Source organism: Lolium perenne, chromosome 6 (assembly GCF_019359855.2).
Source record: "Lolium perenne isolate Kyuss_39 chromosome 6, Kyuss_2.0, whole genome shotgun sequence".
Taxonomy (NCBI): domain Eukaryota; kingdom Viridiplantae; phylum Streptophyta; class Magnoliopsida; order Poales; family Poaceae; genus Lolium; species Lolium perenne.
Window position 1 is genome coordinate 16,004,700 of NC_067249.2, and position 24,263 is coordinate 16,028,962.

At 45.4% G+C, this 24,263-nt stretch overlaps 1 protein-coding gene, 1 long non-coding RNA gene and 1 pseudogene across 2 annotated transcripts; 2 read left to right on the forward strand and 1 right to left on the reverse strand.

Moving 5' to 3' along the window:
• Positions 1-1,881: 1,881 nt before the first annotated feature.
• LOC127308763 (pre-mRNA-splicing factor ATP-dependent RNA helicase DEAH7-like) lies at positions 1,882-5,021 on the forward strand (annotated as a pseudogene).
• Positions 5,022-16,547: 11,526 nt separating this feature from the next.
• Positions 16,548-17,529, forward strand: LOC127310262 (uncharacterized). The gene is made up of 3 exons (XR_007857359.2): positions 16,548-16,958; positions 17,062-17,226; positions 17,323-17,529. It is a non-coding gene; the product is annotated as an uncharacterized lncRNA (long non-coding RNA).
• Positions 17,530-20,575: 3,046 nt separating this feature from the next.
• LOC127310261 (uncharacterized) lies at positions 20,576-20,965 on the reverse strand. Its single transcript, XM_051340944.2, has one exon. It carries the CDS (start codon positions 20,963-20,965, stop codon positions 20,576-20,578), a length of 390 nt encoding a protein of 129 aa, XP_051196904.1.
• Between the last annotated feature and the right edge of the window lie 3,298 nt (positions 20,966-24,263).

Sequence of the window (24,263 nt, forward strand, 5' to 3'; positions counted from 1 at the left end):
GGTCTATATTATAGAACTATGGCATCCATAGACCATAGGGGTTGCGGCCGTCATCCTGAGATGACTGTAATTTGTCAAAAATTGTCTCCTGAACCCCTAAGCGCCGGGAAAGTGCATCCGAAGCAGCTTTGCATGTAGAACCGGTTCCCAGGCAAGGGCGTGTGTCGAGCTTCCCCTTCGATGCTACAGCTGACTGGGCTTTCTCCGCCACCTTTGGCTCAATATGAAGATCTCGATGACATGAATGACTAGGGCGATGACTTCGAGGGTGACCCCCTCTTCAGAGAGTAGGCAGTCATTCCTGGAGACTACCATCTCCGATATTTTTGAGCCGGCGACATTAAGCGCCCCAGTGACAATATAGTCACTCCAGGGACTAAATCTAGTCTAAATTAGGCCCCTAGTATCCAATGTAGGTCCAAGATGCATGTATTTTGCCCCTAGTATTGTAAATTATGAACGAATTCAGCTTGATCGGATAAAATCGAGTGCAATCACGAGTTTTGATTTCCCGCGACGTTTGATTTCCACGTTTTCGGTTCACGTTTTCGGTTTCTGTTCTGCGCTGTGACTAAATCCGCTCGCAATTTGGTTTTCGGGAGACTGAACTCACTTTTTCGGTTCGGAAAGGGGCTCTGCTAGAGATGCTCTTAGGAGTGCGAGGCCGTGAGATGAGGAAACAGAAGGGTGAGGTGACGGCGAGCCTCCGCCGCCACCCCGACTCGCCGGTTGCGACGCCGCTCGAAGTCGATGACTTGCTCGACCAGATCCTCCTCCGCATGTCCCCCACTGCCTTCATCCATCCCGCGCGCCTCTTGAGTTTGATTTGGAGAGGAAGATCTTCTATGCAACCCTTTGCTTAGTCTTTGCCCCCTCACCACCTCCCATAATGTTGCCTTGAATGGCAGGCTTCCTTTCATGGTGCAAGTTTTGCTTGATGCTGTGGGAATAAAAAGAATGACAGTCATTTTGGACCAATTTGCGGATCATTCAATAAAATGATGCACGACCCTCCTGCTTGAGTCATATAGTGCATGGATTTTATCCAATTCGTTTTGTTCGTGACTAGCTAGGTTAGTAGGTTGTATATTTCTGAGAGGTATGTATGTTAGCTGGAGACCAGGTGTTTCTGCTTTCTTAGTCCACGAGCCCCTCAGGTGCCCATCAGCCCATGTTCTATCAGTGAGTACTCAGACCAGATGTATCCAAATTTCTAGTATTAGAAGTTGAAGGTTTGTGCCACTATACTAAAATTACATATTGTTGCTCTATGTTTCAAATGTTTGCCATTGTCTAATATTGCTGAGATGATCCAACTCGAAGCTTTTGACACAATTTACACAATGCTGAATTTAATGTTTCCTGTCCGAAGAAATTTGGGCTTATTGATTGCAAATTTCCAGTGAGACAAATCCCATGATCGGCAACACTCCGAACGTTTCTTTGTCCGAACGTTTCTGAAGAAAAACCAGAGACGAGTCCGAGTCGGTAACACTCTATCTAGCCAAGTCAAGTAGTATAACCCAACCGGTTCCTCTCCCCAATCCCAACCCAATTCTCCGAGCCGGAGCAACTCGCCGTCGTCGCCCGCGTTCGCCGCCGGAGCGACTCGCCGTTGTCGCTCTCACATCAGTCGGCCCGGACGCGATTGCCTTTTTTTCCCTAGGCTGCTTGGATCTGCTTGCTGCCGAGGACAACCGAATCCCTCTCTCCTTCGTCCAGATCGGTCCCCTCAGATGGCGACCGTCTACCGAGGGCGGCGGCAGCAGGAGGACGACGACGGCGCGATGCAGGGTCTGATCCTGCCGCGGAGACACGAGCGTCGGCCGAGGAGCTCCACCGCTGCTTCTGCAGGTCTCGACGACCTGCCCGCAAAGAGGAGGAGGCGAGACGAAACACAAGTGGGCGGAGTGCCGGCCGCTGCATTTACCACCAGCAGGACATACCGTCACGAGCATACACCGGGAAGAATCGGAGCCAGAGCTGGTCGCTCTGCAGCATCCCCTTGGGACAACGTTTGTTCTTCCTTGCCTGCCCCTCTACGCCCTTCCGGCTCCTCCTCGAAATCAAAAGGATCTTCTTATTCCTCGTGCAGGGACACCCAGGTTGCTGACAGGAGGCCCTCGGCAGCAGCAGCTGATAGAAATCCCAAGATCACCGAGGAGATGATGCAGGAGATGGATTATGACGCCGACCGCGCTTGGTATGACCATGAAGAAGAACACGGCACTATGTTCAGTGCTGACAATTGTCTTGGAGATGATGCTTCCTTTCGAATTAACAAGACAGCAAAGTTGACTCGCCAAGATGGTACTCGGATGACTCTTGCTCAGACCAAAAGGCTGTCGCATATCACCGCCGAGAATGCACGGTGGGAGGACAGCCAGTTGTGCAGATCCGGAGCCGTTCGAAGGACAGGGGTGCAGACAGAATTCGATGATGAAAATGAGCGTCGAGTGACACTACTTGTTCATGACACCAAACCCCCGTTCCTTGATGGACAGGCAGTGTTATCAGAGCAAACGGAGCCTGTGACGCCGCTCAAGGACCCGACGTCCGACATGGCTATCATCGCACGCAGGGGGTCTCTTTTGGTCAGGGAGATCCGTGAGAAGCAGAGTATGAACAAGTCGAGACAGCGCTTCTGGGAGCTTGCTGGATCGAAGCTTGGTGATATTCTGGGTGTCGAGAAAACAGCTGAACAGGTCGATACTGATACATCAGTTGTTGGTGGTTTTAAAGAGAAGCTGAAATTTTCACAGCACATGGAGGAAAAAGCAGAGGCCGTCAGTGATTTCGCGAAATCGAAATCTCTGTCTGAGCAGAGGCAATATCTTCCCATATACGCTGCCCGGGATGACCTTCTAGAGGTTGTGCGTGAGAACCAGGTGGTCGTGGTCATTGGTGAAACTGGTTCCGGGAAGACTACCCAGCTCACTCAGTATCTTCATGAGGATGGATACACCAGGACTGGCCTCGTCGGTTGCACACAACCAAGACGTGTGGCTGCCATGAGTGTCGCTCGGCGTGTCAGCGAAGAGATGGGGACTGCGCTTGGGGACGAAGTTGGATATGCTATCCGGTTTGAGGATGTCACGTGTCCTAACACGAAGATAAAGTACATGACAGACGGAGTGCTTCTCCGCGAAACATTGAAGGATGCTGACCTTGATAGATACCGGGTTATCATCATGGATGAGGCGCATGAGAGATCACTCAACACTGATATTTTGTTCGGTATACTGAGGAAGGTTGTTGCACGTCGACGGGATTTTAAGCTAATCGTCACGTCTGCAACACTAAATGCAGACAAGTTCTCGAAATTCTTTGGAGGCGCGCCTGTATTTCACATACCAGGCAGGACATTTCCAGTGAATATCTTGTTCAGCAAAACGCCGTGTGAAGACTATGCGGAAGCGGCAGTGAAGCAGGCCATGGCAATCCACATAACGAGTGGCCATGGGGACATACTCATCTTCATGACCGGGCAGGAAGAGATTGAGGCTGCTTGCTATGCGCTTGCCGAGCGCATGGAGCAGCTAGTATCTTCATCCACCAAGCCTGTACCCAATCTCTTAATCTTGCCCATCTATTCATAGTTGCCTGCTGACTTGCAGGCCAAGATCTTTCAGAAGGCGCAAGAGGGCACTCGCAAATGCATCGTTGCTACCAACATCGCCAAGACGTCCCTGACGGTAGATGGTATTTTGTATGTCATTGATACTGGGTATGGAAAGATGAAGGTACACAATCCACGGATGGGCATGGACGCTCTTCAGGTGTTTCCATGTAGCCAAGCAGCGGCAGACCAGCGTGCGGGGCGTGCAGGAAGAACTGGTCCTGGCACATGCTACAGGCTGTTCACCGAATCAGCTTACCAGAATGAGATGCTCCTTAACCCCGTGCCAGAGATCCAAAGGACCAACCTTGCGAATGTGGTCCTTTTGCTGAAATCTCTCAATGTCGAAAATTTGCTCAATTTCGACTTCATGGACCCACCTCCCCAGGAGAATATCCTGAACTCCATGTACCAGCTCTGGCTCTTGGGCGCCTTGAACAATCTTGGTGGCCTTACAAGTCTAGGTCGTAAGATGGTGGAGTTCCCATTAGACCCAATCCTGGCAAAGATGCTTCTCATGGGGAAGGAGCTGGGGTGCCTTGAGGAAGTACTGACAATTGTGTCCATGCTCTCAGTGCCATCGGTATTCTTCCGGCCAAAAGATCGAGCAGAGGAGAGTGACGCCGCAAGGGAGAAGTTCTTTGTCCCGGAATCTAACCATCTGACACTCCTCAATGTATACAAGCAATGGGAGTTGAACCAATGCAGGGTAGACTGGTGCAGTGACCACTTCCTCCATGTCAAGGGTCTCCAGAAGGCTCGGGAAGTGAGGTCTCAGTTGCTGGACATACTAAATGCCCTGAGGATCCCGCTGACTCCATGCTGTATGGAATGGGACGTGGTGAGGAAGGCCATCTGCTCAGCATACTTCCAGAATTCCGCACAGCTGAAGGGCATTGGAGAGTACGTCAACTGTCAGAATGGGATTCCGTGCCACCTGCATCCCAGCAGCGCCCTCTACGGTCTCGGCTACACCCCTGAGTATGTCGTCTACCACGAGCTTGTCCTGACAGCCAAGGAGTATATGCAATGTGTCACTGCAGTTGACCCACAATGGCTGGCGAAGTTGGGTCCCATGTTGTTCTCTGTGAAGGAGGGCGACACCTCCTTCCTTGACCGCGGGAGGTGGCATGACGAGGAGAAGTCGACCATGGATGAGATGGAGAAGATGAGGCAGGAGCAAGTGGAGGCGGCAGGCAGAGAGAATGGGAGGCTGGAGAAGAGAGGCAAGCGGCAGCAGGTTGCTATGCCGGGACTGAAGAAAGGTTTGGCGTATATGAGGCCCAAAAGGAGGATGGGTTTGTAGGTAGGAAAGGTTTGATGTGCTGATATAGTCTACCCTCTCAGTATGTACAGATGTGGGACACTCACAATAATGAATGCATTATGATTTTAATTCTAACGGATTTTGGTACTCCTTAATCTGACTTAATTTCTTAGTAAATAATAGTTGTAGAATCCTATTACCACTTCGCTTGTTTAGTTAAATTGTGAATCATTTTGGCAGTAACATTTATACCCTACATATCTCACCCGCAACTGTGGCATTAGAATTTCATTGTACGACATCAAGTGCTTTGTGTTACCTAGGTCTTCTAATTCTAATTTAGTGTGTGTCCTGTTCTCGAAAAAAAATTAAGTTTGTCCTTTGAGAAGTTATTTGTACATCATCAAGAGAGCTTTCTGTTGTTTTCTCCATTATTCAGCTCGCTGCCTTTATGATGTTTCCGCATTACACATGCTTAAGTGAGTATGGTCTGATCATATGGACGCAGAAACATCATCTAATCGACACTTGGTAGGTTTGATCAGATTCAGATTGAGTTTCCTCTAAGACCCATTTACATGGAAAGAGTTTTCTCCGAGATCAGATTCACAAAACAATGAGTATGTTTTGTTGCTATATATATGAACATTTATCTGATTATATGCTGCAACCTTATTTTGGAATTCAGATTGCCAGTTGAACCCTGAATTTTCTACAATTCAACTTTCATGCCATCTCTTACCTTGGTTTGTACGGATTTATATATCTTATATGTTTCTTTTTCCATGATAGCTATTGGAACGAACAAGGTCTCTGATAGTGACTATTATTATAGCTCAATATTTCGTTTGGTTCACATTAGCTGAATTGTACAATCTACTGCAACGAATTTGGTCTCAATATCTTGTATTATCAGTTTCAACAAAAACGAACTCTTGAGTAAGCACAAGATAATGTATGACATCTATGTGCATTTACTGTCTGCTTAATCTGTTATATGATGCTACCCCTGCAGGCTTATGGAGTACTGGATGTCCAAGTATCCTCAACGGATTTGAATGCACAAACAGTGTCTGGGGAGGATGACAAGACCTTTGATGATACTGTTGATATTGATTTTGCATGATAAGTTAGAAAGAAGCTCGTATATGTTGAACTGCACCTGCCTCAGCCTGCTGTGCTGCAAGATTGAGTAGCAATGCTAGTTTGCTTCAGGGACATGTTTCTCTTCAAGTTGGCTAACATTTAAATCCTAGTTCTTTTATTAGTTATCTTGAGATATAATTTTTTTCTCATTTTTTCCTTGCAAAAAGGAAAAATAAATTTTGTTTGTTATGTATAAGAGCTGAGATGAGGTTCACAGACTTCCACAGGCAAAATCACCCGTTATTGATTGTTGCTAGAATCACAGCCGTTGAACATCATAATCGACAAGCTAGCTCTTTAAGTATGTTTTTCTTCTGAAAATGCTGGTGTTAATTGTGGCTCCACTTCTTGTTGCAGTTTCGATTAAAGGCTGCAGCACCAGCTGAATCTGCATATCCCAATGCGAGAAATGGATTATCAGAACATGAGAACAAATGCTTGTTTTTTTTCCTTTTGTGTGAAAAGAAAAAAAAATGCATAGGTACCATGATTGTTGATCAAGGAGGAGGAGAATAAACAGAGCAGATGCAACGCAATTGAATGGTCTTACCGGTTGGCACCTGCAACGAGCCGCAAGCCATCTTGCATGAGGTGGCGCCGATGGCGGTATGGTCTGCTCACCTGATCAGGCAGAGCCATGGCGGTTGGTTTTGCCTGCCCAGAGGGTTGGACAGGCCACTGACAGCCACCTGCTACTGCTCTCCGACAGCATGCCATCAATATGGAAGATGATGCAAATTAAAGCCTGTTGTTAAATATCAGCCTCGTCTAATTCTTAGCTTATCAACTACAGTAATGTTGCGCAGCCCATCCTAATGAATGTTTGAGCTGGATGGTTAATTGCGACATACATAATCCAGTGCGTCCAAAGTTGATCAAATGGCTTTGATTATTTGAGGTGATGTGGCTCATTGTGGAATCAGCTTGCAAACATTAAATACATATAGTGGGGATCAACTTTATAGATATTATATATTACTACAACTCTACTTCCCAGTTGAGGGCTTCATGCTACATAGGGTCATTCTCCTAGTTTCATGCTACATAGACGTTCATGACCGGGATTAATTATTCTTATTTATATTTCGCTTGGATTAGATCTTAGATGGAGATTGCTTGTCCTTCAGGAAACAAGATCTTGCATATCTTTGGTTGAATGATGGGCACCAACTCCCTATGATACAGTTACAACACTTCACGATGTTGAAGGAGATATGCCCTAGAGGCAATAATAAAGTGGTTATTATTTATATCTTTATGTTTATGATAAATGTTTATATATCATGCTAGAATTGTATTAACCGAAACATTAGTACATGTGTGATATGTAGACAAACAAGAAGTCCCTAGTATGCCTCTTAAACTAGCTTGTTGATTAATGGATGATTAGTTTCATAATCATGAACATTGGATGTTATTAATAACAAGGTTATGTCATTGTGTGAATGATATAATGGACACACCCAATTAAGCATAGCATAAGATCTCGTCATTAAGTTATTTGCTATAAGCTTTCGATACATAGTTACCTAGTCCTTATGACCATGAGATCATGTAAATCACTTATACCGGAAAGGTACTTTGATTACACCAAACACCACTGCGTAAATGGGTGGCTATAAAGGTGGGATTAAGTATCCGGAAAGTATGAGTTGAGGCATATGGATCAACAGTGGGATTTGTCCATCCCGATGACGGATAGATATACTCTGGGCCCTCTCGGTGGAATGTCGTCTAATGTCTTGCAAGCATATGAATGAGTTCATAAGAGACCACATACCACGGTACGAGTAAAGAGTACTTGTCAGGAGACGAGGTTGAACAAGGTATAGAGTGATACCGAAGATCAAACCTCGGACAAGTAAAATATCGCGAGACAAAGGGAATTGGTAATGTATGTGAATGGTTCATTCGATCACTAAAGTCATCGTTGAATATGTGGGAGCCATTATGGATCTCCAGATCCCGCTATTGGTTATTGGTCGGAGTGAGTACTCAACCATGTCCGCATAGTTCTCGAACCGTAGGGTGACACACTTAAAGTTGGATGTTGAAATGGTAGTTCTTGAATTATGGAATGGAGTTCGAATATTTGTTCGGAGTCCCGGATGAGATCCCGGACATCACGAGGAGTTCCGGAATGGTCCGGAGAATAAGATTCATATATAGGATGTCATTTTATGTGAAATAAAATGTCGCGGAAGGTTCTATGGAAGGTTCTAGAAGGTTCTAGAAAAGTCCGGAAGAAACCACCAAGGAAGGTGGAGTCCACAAGGGACTCCACCTCCATGGCCGGCCAGCCCTAGTGGGGGTGGAGTCCCAAGTGGACTCCACCATAGGGGCCGGCCACCCCCCACATGGGAGGTGGGAATCCCACCTTTGGGTGGGAGTCCTAGTTGGGCTAGGTTTGCCCCCTCCTATGGAAGGTTTTGGTTTCGGGTCTTATTCGAAGACTTGGACACCAACACTTGGGATCCACCTATATAATGAGGGGCCAAGGGAGGGGCCGGCCACCCCAAGACCACAAGCTGGCCGCCCCCATAGAGTGGCCGGCCACCCCTCCCAAACCCTAGCCGCCCCCTCTCCTCCATATTGCCCGCGTAGCTTAGCGAAGCTCCGCCGGACTTCTACACCGCCACCGAGCACCACGCCGTCGTGCTTTGTCGGATTCAAGAGGAGCTACTACTTCCGCTGCCCGCTGGAACGGGGAGGTGGACGTCGTCTTCATCAACAACCGAACGTGTGACCGAGTACGGAGGTGCTGCCCGTTCGTGGCGCCGGAACCGATCGTGATCAAGATCTTCTACGCGCTTTGTCAAGCGGCAAGGGATCGTCTACCGCAGCAACAAGAGCCTCATCTTGTAGGCTTTGGAATCTCTTCAAGGGTGAGACTCGATACCCCCTCGTTGCTACCGTCTTCTAGATTGCATCTTGGCTTGGATTGCGTGTTCGTCGTAGGAAAATTTTTGTTTTCTATGCAACGTTATCCTACGGTGGTATCGAGCCGTGTCTATGCATAGATGGTTGCACGAGTAGAACACAATGGTTTGTGGGCGTTGATGCTCTTGTTATCTTTAGTTTGAGTACTTTGCATCTTTATGGCATAGTGGGATGAAGCGGCTCGGACTAACTTTACATGACCGCGTTCATGAGACTTGTTCCTCGTTCGACATGCAACTTGTATTGCATAAGAGGCTTTGCGGGTGTCTGTCTCTCCTACTATAGTAAAGATTCAATTTACTCTTCTATTGACAACATTAGTATCAACGTTGTGGTTCATGTTCGTAGGTAGATTAGATCTATATCGAAAACCCTAAACCACGTAAAATATGCAAACCAAATTAGAGAGCGTCTAACTTGTTTTTGCGGGGTTTGGTGATGTGATATGGCCATAATGTGATGATGAATATGTATGAGATGATCATTATTGTATTGTGGCAACCGGCGGAGCCTTATGGTTGTCTTTAAATTTCATGTTGAGTAGTATTTCAAAGTAGTTGTAATAGTTGCTACATGGAGGACAATCATGAAGACGGTGCCATTGACCTTGGTGCTTCGCCGACGATGATGGAGATCATGCCCGAAGATGATGGAGATCATGTCCGTGCTTTGGAGATGAAGATCAAAGGCGCAAAGACAAAAGGGCCATATCATATCACATATGAACTGCATGTGATGTTAATCCTTTTATGCATCTTATTTTGCTTAGATCGCGACGGTAGCATTATAAGATGATCCCTCACTAAAATCTCAAGATAATAAAGTGTTCATCCTTAGTAGCACCGTTATCAAGTCTTATCGTTTGAAGCATCTCGTGATGATCGGATGTGATAGATTCGATAAGTACATACAACGGGTGCAAGACAGTTTTGCACATGCGGATACTAAGGTGGCCTTGACGAGCCTAGCATGTACGGACATGGTCTCGGAACACGTGATACCGAAAGGTAGAGCATGAATCATATGGTTGATATGATGAACACTTTGAGTGTTCGCCATTGAAATCACACCTTTTCTCGTGATGATCGGGTTTAGGTGCGGTGGATTTGGTTCGTGTGATCACTAAGACAATGCGAGGGATATTGTTTTGAGTGGGAGTTCACTTAGGTTTTTAATTATGTTGAATTAAAATTTGAACTCAATATGTCATAAACTTAGTCTAAACTATTGCAAATATATGTTGTAGAGATGGCGTCCCCAATCAATTTTAATCAGTTCCTAGAAAGAGAAACTTAAGAGCAACGGTAGCAACTTCACCGACTGGTTCCGTCATGTGAGGATCTTCCTCTCTGGCGGAAATCTGCAATTTGTGCTTGATGCACCGCTAGGTGACCCTCCTGAGAAGATGAATCCGATGAAGTAAAAGCTATTTACGCGACTCGGAAAACTCGGTACTCTCAAGTTCGGTGTGCTATCCTGTGCGATCTGGAATCCGATCTTCAAAAACGTTTTGAGCACCATGATCCTCATGAGTTGATGAATGAGCTGAAAGCTATATTCGAGACTCATGCGGCGATGGAATGCTATGAAGCATCGAAACATTTCTTTAGCTGTATGATGGAAGAAGGCAGCTCCGTTAGTGAGCACATGCTCGCCATGACCGGGCATGCGAAGAAACTCGGTGACTTGGGAATAGTGATTCCTAACGGTATCGGGATTAATCGTGTCCTTCAATCACCGCCACCAAGTTACAAGAACTTTGTGATGAACTACAATATGCGTAACATGAACAAGGAGTTACCTGAACTTTTTGGCATGCTAAAAGCTGCTGAGATTGAGATCAAGAAAGAGCACCAAGTGTTGATGGTCAACAAGACCACCGGTTCAAGACACAGGGCAAGGCTCCGGGAAAATTCACGAAGGGGGGCACGAAAGCTGCCACGCCTCCTCAGAAACCTAAGAACGGCCCTAAGCCTGATGCTGAGTGCTATTATCGCAAGGAGAAGGGACACCTGAAGCGTAATTGCTCCAAGTATCGGCTGATACGAAGAGCGGCCTTGTCAAGAAGAAGAAAGAAGGTATATCTGATATACATGTTATAGATGTTTATCTCACTAGTTCTCGTTCTAGTACACAGGTATTTGATACTTGGTTCGGTTGCTCATATTTGTAACTCGAAACAGGAACTAAAGAATAAACGACAACTGTTGAAAGATGAAGTGACGATGCGCGTTGGAAATGGATCCAAGGTCAATGTGATCGCAGTCGGCACACTTCCTCTACATCTACCTTCGGGATTAGTTTTAAGCCTAAATAATTGCTATTATGTACCTGCGTTGAGCATGAACATTATATCTGGATCTTGTTTAATGCAAGACGGTTATTCATTCAAGTCTGAGAATAATGGTTGTTCTATTTTTATGAATAATATCTTTTATGGTCGAGCACCACAAAAGAATGGCTTATTTCTGTTAGATCTCGATAGTAGTGATACGCACATACATAACATTGATGCTAAGCGAATTAAACTTAATGATAATTCTACTTATATGTGGCACTGTCGTCTTGGTCATATTGGAGTGAAACGCATGAAGAAACTCCATACTGATGGATTACTTGAATCACTTGACTTTGAGTCACTTGATAGATGCGAAGCATGTCTAATGGGAAAAATGACAAAGACTCCATTTTCTGGTATGATGGAGCGAGCTGCGACTTATTAGAAATCATACATACCGATGTATGTGGACCAATGAGCGTAGCATCGCGCGGTGGTTATCGTTATGTTCTAACCTTCACAGATGATCTGAGTAGATATGGGTATATCTATTTCATGAAACATAAATCCGAAACTTTCGAGAAGTTTAAGGAATTTCAAAGTGAAGTAGAAAATCAACGAAACAAGAAGATCAAATTTCTACGATCTGATCGTGGAGGTGAATATCTGAGTTATGAGTTTGGCATGCATTTAAAGAAATGCGGAATACTTTCATAATTGACACCGCCGGGAACACCTCAACGAAACGGTGTGTCCGAACGTCGTAATCGAACTCTCTTAGATATGGTTCGTAGTATGATGTCTCTTACTGATTTGCCGTTATCATTTTGGAGTTATGCATTAGAGACAGCCGCATTCACTTTAAATAGAGCACCATCAAAATCCGTAGAAACGACACCGTATGAATTATGGTTTAATAAGAAACCTAAGTCATCGTTCCTGAAAGTTTGGGGTTGCGAAGCCTATGTAAAGAAGTTACAACCGGACAAGCTAGAACCCAAAGCGGAGAAATGCGTCTTCATAGGATACCCTAAGGAAACTATAGGGTACACTTTCTATCACAGATCCGAAGGCAAAATCTTTGTTGCTAAGAACGGAACCTTTCTTGAGAAAGAATTTCTCACTAAAGAAGTGACTGGAAGAAAAGTAGAACTCGATGAGATTGATGAATCTATACTCGTTGATCAGAGTAGCGCAGAACCGGAAGTTGTACCTGTACCGCCTACACCGGCAACAGAGGAAGCTAATGATAATGATCATGAAACTTCGAACGAGGAAACTACTGAACCTCGCAGATCGACAAGGGAACGTGCCACTCCTGATTGGTATGATCCTTGTCTAAATGTCATGATTGTAGATAACAATGATGAGGACCCTACGACGTATGAAGAAGCGATGATGAGCCCAGATTCCAACAAATGGCAAGAAGCCATGAAATCCGAAATGGGATCCATGTATGATAACAAAGTATGGACTTTGGTAGACTTACCTGATAGCCGAAAGGCTGTCGAGAATAAATGGATCTTCAAGAGAAAAACAGATGCTGATGGTAATATTCGTCTATAAAGCTCGACTTGTCGCAAAGGGTTTCCGACAAATTCAAGGAGTTGACTACGATGAGACTTTCTCACCTGTAGCGAAGCTAAAATCTGTGAGGATTTTGTTAGCAATAGCTGCATTTTTCGATTATGAGATTTGGCAGATGGATGTCAAAACGGCGTTCCTTAATGGAGACATTGAGGAAGAGTTGTATATGGTACAACCCAAAGGTTTTGTCGATCCTAAAAATGCTGACAAAGTATGCAAACTTCAGCGTTCAATCTATGGACTGAAGCAAGCATCAAGAAGTTGGAACCGACGCTTTGATAAGGTGATCAAAGACTTCGGGTTTATACAGTGTCATGGAGAGGCCTGTATTTACAAGAAAGTGAGTGGGAGCTCTGTAGCATTCCTGATATTATATGTAGATGACATATTATTGATTGGGAATGATATAGAACTATTAAGCAGTGTTAAAGGTTATTTGAATAATAGTTTTTCAATGAAAGACCTTGGTGAAGCATCGTATATATTAGGCATCAAGATTTATAGAGATAGATCAAGACGCCTAATAGGGCTATCACAGAGTACATATCTGGACAAGATTCTAAAGAAGTTTAGAATGGACGAAAGTAAGAAAGGGTTCTTACCTATGTTACCGAGGCAAGGTATTGAGTAAAACTCAAGGACCGGCTACTACGAGAAGAAAGAGAAAGGATGTGTAACATCCCCTATGCCTCGGCAGTAGGATCTATCATGTATGCCATGCTATGTACTAGACCGGATATAGCACATGCTTTGTTAGTTTGACTAGCGAGATATCAAAGTGATCCAGGAATGGAACAACTGGACAGCGGTCAAGAATATCCTGAAGTACTTGAAAAGAACTAAGGATATGTTTCTTTGTTATGGAGGTGACCAAGAGCTCGTTGTAAACGGTTACACCGATGCAAGTTGGAACACTGATCCTGATGACTCTAAGTCACAATCTGGGTACGTGTTTATATTGAATAGTGCTGCGATGGTGGGCAAGCTCGAAGCGGTGCACGGTGGCGAAGTCTTCAACAGAATCGAGTACATAGCGGCTTCGGAGGCTTCATCGAAGCGGTATGGATGAAGAGGTTCATTGTAGAGCTCGGTGTGGTTCCTAGTGCATTGGACCCATTAATCATTTCTTGTGATAACATGGGTGCCATCGCCAATGCACAAGAGCCAAGGTCACACAAGAGGTGAAGCATATCAAGCTGCGTTACCACTCGATTCGCGAGTACATCGAAGATGGAGAAGTAAAGATTTGCAAAGTACACACCGATCCGAATGTAGCAGATCCGTTGACTAAAGCTCTCCCTAGGGCAAAGCATGACCAACACCAGAATGCCATGGGTGTTAGGTATATTACAATGTAATCTAGATTATTGACTCTAGTGCAAGTGGGAGATCAAGGAGATATGCCCTAGAGGCAATAATAAAGTGGTTATTATTTATATCTTTATGTTTATGATAAATGTTTATATATCATGCTAGAATTGTATTAACCGAAACATTAGTACATGTGTGATATGTAGACAAACAAGAAGTCCCTAGTATGCCTCTTAAACTAGCTTGTTGATTAATGGATGATTAGTTTCATAATCATGAACATTGGATGTTATTAATAACAAGGTTATGTCATTGTGTGAATGATATAATGGACACACCCAATTAAGCATAGCATAAGATCTCGTCATTAAGTTATTTGCTATAAGCTTTCGATACATAGTTACCTAGTCCTTATGACCATGAGATCATGTAAATCACTTATACCGGAAAGGTACTTTGATTACACCAAACACCACCGCGTAAATGGGTGGCTATAAAGGTGGGATTAAGTATCCGGAAAGTATGAGTTGAGGCATATGGATCAACGGTGGGATTTGTCCATCCCGATGACGGATAGATATACTCTGGGCCCTCTCGGTGGAATGTCGTCTAATGTCTTGCAAGCATATGAATGAGTTCATAAGAGACCACATACCACGGTACGAGTAAAGAGTACTTGTCAGGAGACGAGGTTGAACAAGGTATAGAGTGATACCGAAGATCAAACCTCGGACAAGTAAAATATCGCGAGACAAAGGGAATTGGTAATGTATGTGAATGGTTCATTCGATCACTAAAGTCATCGTTGAATATGTGGGAGCCATTATGGATCTCCAGATCCCGCTATTGGTTATTGGTCGGAGTGAGTACTCAACCATGTCCGCATAGTTCTCGAACCGTAGGGTGACACACTTAAAGTTGGATGTTGAAATGGTAGTTCTTGAATTATGGAATGGAGTTCGAATATTTGTTCGGAGTCCCGGATGAGATCCCGGACATCACGAGGAGTTCCGGAATGGTCCGGAGAATAAGATTCATATATAGGATGTCATTTTATGTGAAATAAAATGTCGCGGAAGGTTCTATGGAAGGTTCTAGAAGGTTCTAGAAAAGTCCGGAAGAAACCACCAAGGAAGGTGGAGTCCACAAGGGACTCCACCTCCATGGCCGGCCAGCCCTAGTGGGGGTGGAGTCCCAAGTGGACTCCACCATAGGGGGCCGGCCACCCCCCACATGGGAGGTGGGAATCCCACCTTTGGGTGGGAGTCCTAGTTGGGCTAGGTTTGCCCCCTCCTATGGAAGGTTTTGGTTTCGGGTCTTATTCGAAGACTTGGACACCAACACTTGGGATCCACCTATATAATGAGGGGCCAAGGGAGGGGGCCGGCCACCCCAAGACCACAAGCTGGCCGCCCCCCATAGAGTGGCCGGCCACCCCTCCCAAACCCTAGCCGCCCCCCTCTCCTCCATATTGCCCGCGTAGCTTAGCGAAGCTCCGCCGGACTTCTACACCGCCACCGACACCACGCCGTCGTGCTGTCGGATTCAAGAGGAGCTACTACTTCCGCTGCCCGCTGGAACGGGGAGGTGGACGTCGTCTTCATCAACAACCGAACGTGTGACCGAGTACGGAGGTGCTGCCCGTTCGTGGCGCCGGAACCGATCGTGATCAAGATCTTCTACGCGCTTTTGCAAGCGGCAAGTGATCGTCTACCGCAGCAACAAGAGCCTCATCTTGTAGGCTTTGGAATCTCTTCAAGGGTGAGACTCGATACCCCCTCGTTGCTACCGTCTTCTAGATTGCATCTTGGCTTGGATTGCGTGTTCGCCGTAGGAAAATTTTTGTTTTCTATGCAACGTTATCCTACAGATGTGATGGTCTATTTGCTTGGTGTTTTCATGCTAAACCTCTGAGCTAACAACAGTGGAAGGCGAGTTCCATGTATAGCATGCGCTCTATAGTCTATATGTGGCATTTTTATGGAGATTGTTCTTTTTGTCACATATAATCAGAGCTTTGTCAAATATTTCTATTTTTGCGATATGGACGTGCGAGCCAAAGGGCGCCTTCAATTTATAGTTGTAATATAAATATTTACATGAAAACATTGTTCAAGGTTTCTTAGTTGAACATGATATAAATAGATTAACATCTGTTCAAGGTCACTTTCTGTAAGCTATATATGTTTGCAAAAACCCACACTACATATATAGGCACCAACCACCGTGCACGTTATATTCTCTTCCCCCCCCCCCCTCTCCCTCTTCCCCCTCTCTCTTCATTTATTTATAAGTCACATCATAAATTCATCATATAGACTCATATTGAAGAAAATAACTGACAAACCTATATATGTCAAAGAAGATATTGAACAAAGAAAGAACAAGACATGTGGACGCGGCGTTTCGGCTCATATGACCAGATGATCATATTATCTCAACCGTCCAGTATTGTGTGGGGATCTGTTCTGTCAGGTTTTGTCAGGCGAGGTCGTCACTTTGAAAATGAGCTATACGAGTAAAGCGGGCGCACTGTTCATCGGTACGTAGACCAATAAATGATGTGGGTGAGCTCCTCCGTCCATGACGTAACGACGATTTTCTTGAGCCGGTGGAGCAGGAAATTGGAAGAAAATCTGGACTGCCGGTCCAAGATTTCGTCTTGCGTTTAGTTTCTACTTAGAGTGGCTGTAAGGTGTTAAGAACGAGTGAGCAGCTGGCAAAATTTTGGCGACCGCGTCGGCGGAGCAACGTCGCCGCCTACTACTGGAGGTTGGAGCCATGGATTTCCCTACGAATCCGGTAGAAAGGTTAGCAGATCTTGCGCCTAACATCTCGTGTGATTTTCCTAGGGGTTATTAGGAAATCTGAATCGTGATTTTGATTGAGGAAACTTCTCCTCGACCTGTCTAGGTTCGAGTTCGGTGACTCGACCGCTATGTAGTCCTTATTGAGGCGGAAGGAAAAGAGTGGCGTGGCTGCTGTGGTGGAGGGGAAAGGCGGCTCTGCCAGGTGCTGACTCGCCGCCGCGACCTGTGATGTATCTGGGATGCATTTTCCGCTATATCCAGTAGAAAGGTATGAGATTTCTTCGATTTATTTGCTCATTGTTCTTTGCACTTCCATATCGGCCGTGATTTTCATTGGTGGTAACCCGGTCTCCATCAAAACCAGGCTCGATTTTGTTGAATCAAGCAGGTGTTCCGGCAGGTGTTGTTTGGTTTCAGATTCAGAATAATGCCAGTGGCAGGTCCAAGCAGGCCGACCTGAGATGATAAAAATGTTTTTATGCAATGAAATTTGACATGGTAAACCAGTAAGGTATAGCACTCGTCCAATGTCACAACCGGCAATGATCCGTTCGCGGCCTAAAACCTCTGGCCATGGCAGCATCGAAACAAAAATTACATCTGAGTTGTCATGATTTTTTTTTAAATAAGCTTTAGTCTCCAAAAATACAAAGTGCCAGTACATTCAAAATGTAAGTCTAATTTTGGTCATAAACCAACTATTCTGAATGATCTGATGTAGACACTGTACAAAGGGATCATATCGGATTGAAGAGGTAAGTCTAATTTTGGTCATAAACCAACTATTTCGAACAATTTGGCCACAATTTGTTCATGGCCGGATCATATCGGATTGAAGAGGTTGAGAAAGGGAACTATATTTGGCAAAACATAGTAAACCACAGAAAAGAGAGAAGTGGAGCAGGGTTGTTTTTCAGGTGAAGTTGGTGGATGATGGTGAATTCTTTGAGTGTGAATGTTGCCTAGCACATGGGGATTGTTTGATGCCATGCTATTAAGGTCAGTGATTATGTTAGCGGATTGTACTTTCTCCGAATTATTATGGCAACTTAAAAGGGAAGAGCTGAATTTGTGTCATATAGGACTGAAGTACTGTTTTTTGTATTCAGGTTATGGACTACCTAGGAATTGATGAAATACCTAAAAGGCACGTACCGAAGAGATGGACTAGAGATGCTAGGGATGTTTTGCTGGAGCACCTACAGGTTTCCCAGAACGATCATGCCTCAACCAGGTCATTCATGTACCATCATTCTTCATTGTACAAGAAAGCACTTGAAGCTTGTCAGGCTGGGCAATGCCACTGTCGATGCGCATATGAGAACTTGACAGCCTCTTTGACAGTAATCTTGTGGAGCTGCCAATTGAGAAGGGAGGCAATGTGGAGAAAGCAGGAAACAGGCTCGATGGCTTGGAGCACCAATGTAGACTTGTGGAGCTGGGAGACCAACAACAAGCAGGGACAAGGCGTTCTACGAGGCCACCGGATACACGCTTCTACACAATATGCAGGTGTGATGGACACAAGAGAACGACATGTCCGCGGCCTGGCGACGCTCCGAAACAGCCTTGGAAGGTTCCAAAATGCACAAACTGTGGGTTTCCTGGACATCGGAAGACAACTTGCACGAACAAAAAAAAAAAAAACTTGCACGAAGCAAGCTACAGTGATAATGGCATGATGATTTTGTAACTTCGTTCTGTCAACAATTGTTGTCCACCTAGTGACTGTATAAGTTTCTGGAGCTCAGTACTGGTATCAAAATAATATCACTATTGTACATGTTCCAGTAGACATTATTTACTTTGCAAGATGTGTGTTGTTTCCCAATTTGCTAAGATCATTTAAGTATTTCCTGTGTTGTTTAAAACTGTAAACCAAGAATATGTGTTGGGCCTTTTTTTCCCGCAAAAAAGTGATGCACACTGAAATCTGTGGAGGTCCCGGCCTATCTAAGTTTAGAAACTGCAGCTGCTGATGTATATCTCTACCACATCGTTGTGGTTAGCCAAGCTGCTGGACTAGATGTACAGTGCCTTTTTTTGAATTTGAAATCAATTCCAGCTATCTGGGTAGGGTTTCGCCCTAGGGAAAATCTTGGAAGAGCTACAGGAAAGAAGAAGATTGGGTGTGGGGAAGCGAGGACGGGAGTCATTTAATGGGGTTGGGTGCCGGTACATGATTTGGTGCATGGTACAAGAAATTGTGATGCCATCATGTACAATTATAGCTCTAACGTGTGACTGGTACAAGTTCGTGACTGAAGCTGTGGGACCAAACACTGTCCAAAATTCCTTGTACAATGGCATACCTGACAAAATACATGCCAGCAGCAGAGATCCCGAGGGCACTTGACGGTTTGGATAGTATGATCATCTGGAGGTATGAGCCGAAACAGATTTCCGCAAGACATGTCTCAAACATAACTTGCCCTTGTAAATTTATCTATGATTCATCCGTCTAGCTACATTGTGCTTCATCAATGCTAATCTTTAAGACAAGCTTTGGCCAGTATTTTCCTCGTTAAGCTCACCTCGCAAACACGGAGTATACACAAATGACTCAGCTATGTTATTTGTGTGGGCTTGGTAGTAACTTCTTGGACGTGAGTTCCCCAGGTATTGAACCTTTGAGTTATTCAAATGATAAGCCACCACACCGAAGACATCAGTCAAATAAATAATTTCCTTGCAAGGGTGGAATCCAAGGATATTAAAGTGTCTGTGGTAGATCTTAGGACCACGTTTAATTGTAAAAAAACCATCATCATCAGAATCCCACTCAAATCTCTTTTTCATCAGAGTTTCAGCGAAAACGTCTTCCTTAGCATCAGACACATCGTGTACCATCCAAGATGCATCCATGGGGCGATCATATCGATCATATTTCATTAGGTGTTGGGCTAAGGGTACAAGGTCATCTTGATACTTCAGTATCCACTCCATTCGTCCACTTGACTCATCGAGGATCCAAATCCGTAGTCGCTCGGGCACTTCAACTATTCCAAAGTACACCATATCTTGTGGTCTCCCTAGATACGGCTTTATGTATCTCGTGCTCTCATTGTATGTTGGTGCACTAATCACTTGGTATGTACCGTTTGATAATGAAAGCCTGAAAAGAAGTTACTCATATCATATGAGTCATATGGTATTTGCTTAAACTAATCTTCTTATTTTTCACTTACAATTAATTATAGTAACAAAACAGAATAAGAGATTATAATACGAACATTATACTAAATTAATACAGCTCAATCTTTCATGTACTATATGAGAGTGCAAAATAAATGGTGTGAGAGGATCGATAAGCGCAAGCACGTACCTCAAAACAAAAGAACCTCGGCAGTGCACGTAGAGTGTTCCTCGGCTAAAGACCCCGTAGCGCTGGCAACCCCAACAGATCGGGTCGGCTTGATGCAGGCGCAATCTCCGAACCGTTCCCGCCGGCTCGCCTTGCCGGACGAAAGCCCTCTCCTCCCACTGACCAGTCCTCGACGAGAAGACGTCCAGCGTCCATGGAGTCGGTGGCCATTCCGATTCCAGCAAGCGGCGGCTCGTGTCATCATCCACGAATGGCGGCTTGTCCATCCCCGGCGGTGCGGCGGGGACCACTATCAGCTCGTAGACGCCGCCGGATCGAACGCGAGGTACACACCGCTCTTGCCCTCCCGCTGCCGCTGTAGGCGAGGGATGAGCGTCCACCGCCGCGTCGCCGGGTTGCAGACGCAGAGCTCGACGGTCATGTCGCAGAGGAGGAGGCCGCCGCTGTGGTCCAGGACCGACCACCACAAGCGCAGGCGGTCGTCGTCGGGCAGGAAGTCGAGCATGGCGTCCACGGTCCGGGAGGAGGTGGGGCGGGCGAAGAGGTGCGGCCGGCCGTGATCGACGTAGTTGATGAAGATGCCGTGCACCTTGCTGCTGTACGTCCTCCGGCACGGCCGCGCCGCGCCGAGGAGGGTCGACGCAGGCAGCAAGCGGCCGGCGGCTCTCGTCAACATGGCCATGGGTGGACTCACGGCGGCGGCGCCGTAATCGATCGATGGGTGGAAAGATGGATTGATCGCACCGCATCAAATATTGAGCCGGTTACATGGGCTTGGTATGTCTAGGCATGCGTTTGCTGTACTCGATCGGGAGGGCCACTCGATGAGCCCAACTGGACCTGAACGAACCATGAAATGGAATCTAGTTACTCAGTTTAACTTTGTGTCGTGCCTTGTTCGTGCTCCGTAGAGTTGAACGATATATGGTTTAAAATGGTTCTCTGTTTTTTTAGGTAAAAGAGGATATATTAAGCAGCTTGGGTTACATGGAGGTCAAGCTCAAGGGCATGTGTTACACACTCCGGTCTAGAACCTAACCACATATCAGATCGAGCTTCTGCTCTTGCAAGTTTGCAAGACAGTGACTAACACTAACTTACGAACGATCCACTTTTACAAAGAAAATATTCCTAGAGAGTTAAGAATCCACCACTAACCGCCGCCGCCGCCGGTAGCGCCGCTGCCCACCGCCGCCGGTAGCGCCGCCGGGGCAAAGACTCTCGGGGTGTGGCGGCGGCGGGGCCTTTCCTCGCCGACGTGGGGGACGGCGGACGGGCTCTCCCCTCCTCGACTCACGCGGCGGCGGATGGTGATGGGCGGCGGCGGCTATTGCGCTGCGGTCCCCCCCTCCCATAGGCTTCCACCCGCAGCACACCGACAGGGGCTGGTGGTGGGCGGCGGCCAGGCCCTCGGTCTACGCCATGCCCTCCCCCCGCCTCTCGTCGGTGCGTGGAGGCGATCCCGGGCTTCTTCCGCGTCACGAGGACGCCCGGGGCAGCAGCCTTGGGTTCGACGGAGGAGGTGGCTCTCTTCTACGCCGGAGAGGGTCGGCCTGCGGTTGGTGGTGGTGGATCTTTTGATCTATCACCGCAATCCGGCGGCGAGATGGAGGGGCATGGAAGCCGACGATGGTGTCGCCGGTGGAGGGTTGAATTGGCCAGCCCGGGATGGTCACCGACGTGGGGGTCCGACCTATATAAAGGCGGCGGTCCTAGGGCCTCTCTTGTGTGAAGAGGAGGACCTACTGGAGGCCTGGACTCGTGATCTAGCCGGTGGGTTGAGTTCCGGAAGGCTCCGCCGGCGAATGTAACAGTGCTTTGCCTAGAGTTTGCTGGATCGGAGGTATTCGGTCGTGCGCACACTACAAGAAATCTGCCATAAGTTGACAAAAATAAGGTGTCACTGAAACGTCACTGATGGCTACTTATGACGTTACAGTGACGCTTTTCAAAACGTCGAAAGCTAGGAGTCAGCAGTGACTGCTTAAGACGTTCCACTTGAAAACGTCGTAGAGCTTTGTGACGTTTTAAAATGTCACTGGCGGCATGACGTTCCCAAAACATCATGGGCACCTGCCCCCGAGTCCAGCGTGGCAATCCGACGTGGTAAAATTATGACGAAACCAAAACTTCTTAATTCGAAATCAGCCCGGTCCAATTCTGTATTCTACATGGGCCAAGCCCAATAATTCCAGCCTTTTACCGTAAGCATTGGCCTTTGTTTTGGTCCATTTCTGTTTTCGGCCTTAGCCTTTTTGCACCCTTTTTCTATTTTGGGCCTCACCATTTTTACAGCCTTTCTCTATTTGGGCCTTAGCCTTTTACGATCCATTTATTCTTGGGTTGGTCAGGTTTATATTAACAAGATTAGACAATATATAAACAACACATGATGAAATCTTCCATATAAGAGCAGTAACTGAATATATTACAATATTTCCACAAATCAGATATATATACAAGACACTGACAACAGATTCATATTTGTACTACAGTGACCCATTGCATTGTAGTGATCTCTGCTCAGTACTTGTTGTTGTGTCCAGTGCCACCCCAAAGACATCCTGGGAAAAACGAGCAGTTCCAGATTCAGTTCCAGATTCACATTACATTACAGGGACAAAGTACTTCTTGTCGTGTATGATAACAAAATAGTAGGTGAACTTGCTAACAGTATCAATTTTAATTCGCATGTGTCCAATTACGTTTAACAGCGAAATAATGCAACATAGGGCAGCAGTACTACAACAGGCGTAAATGAGGAAGAACAAAGCAGCAGTGTATGATTACAGGATGGGCGACTCTACAAGTGTTCCCATGTAAACAATGACAGCTAAATAGGAACCTGACTATTGGTTCAGTCAGGAACAAAAAATAAATCTGATACATGTAACATGCTTTGACACAACAAATACGATTTAGCTTAGATTAAGTAGTGGAAGGAAATTCATCATCTGGATGCTCACAGAACAACTGCAATTATAAATTCTGGTGCTCACACAACAACTGCAATCATAAACCGCATCAAAGACCATGGTTCACACATGTTGTCAAGCAGCAATCTTCCAAAAGGCACATGCATGCATATCTACAATCTACAAACCATTAAGGCTGTACAACATTAAACAACACAGCTAACTGCAGAATAGTGCCGAATTCCAACATTGGCAACCAGCCAACTATAGTATTTACTGTGAGCTGATTTCACATGATCACATAAGCATCAAAAAAATGAGCAGGATATTTCAGAACTGACCTAAGGTGTTAACTTGGCAGCATCTTGCTGAAACTGTGCCTTCCCAAATAAACATGCTCTACCTTCAACTTCCCAAAAGCTCTCTTAATAATACGTCCCTGTGAAAAATACGCATATATTATTGCATGGCTGCATGTAATTTCAGTGATGTCATGAAGTTGTGATTGAAGAAAGAACAGTGGTGCTTTGTTTGCCTGTATATTTAATAATACAACGGTAATTTTACAAAACCAACACCTATCAACTTGTAACCAAACCAACCAAGGAGATAGAATATGCAAAGAAAACGTGGAAACACAAAGGCAAATAATCCATGGATGAGAAACTACAGCCAGATCATAGGCACACATTATAAAGTATTTAAGCTACTTCAGGGGTTACTTCAATCTGTACAGAGAATCCTAATCCCTAAGTAAGGTAGTGCTTAAGAGAGAAAATCAAGAGACATAATGAGTGCAAGCGATAAAATCACCATCACAGTTAGAAGTAATTGCTTCTTACTTTTAGAAGATATTATCAAACAAGATAATTAACAAAGTAATAGGAAGGTTACAATTCATATATACTGAGATAGTCGCAAATGATAGCAAATATAGATTACTGTACCAACTGATGTTGCAGGGAATAATGAATCAGATTAGAACTTGCTGATGTCTAATGATCATCATAACCGCTGAAGGAAATAACTTCCCCACCATATTCCTTTCCAGACACCAGATGGTCA

Coding starts and splice junctions, on each gene's coding strand:
- LOC127310261 (XM_051340944.2), bottom strand. CDS start 20,965: ATGGCCATGTTGACGAGAGCCGCCGGCCGCTTGCTGCCTGCGTCGACC.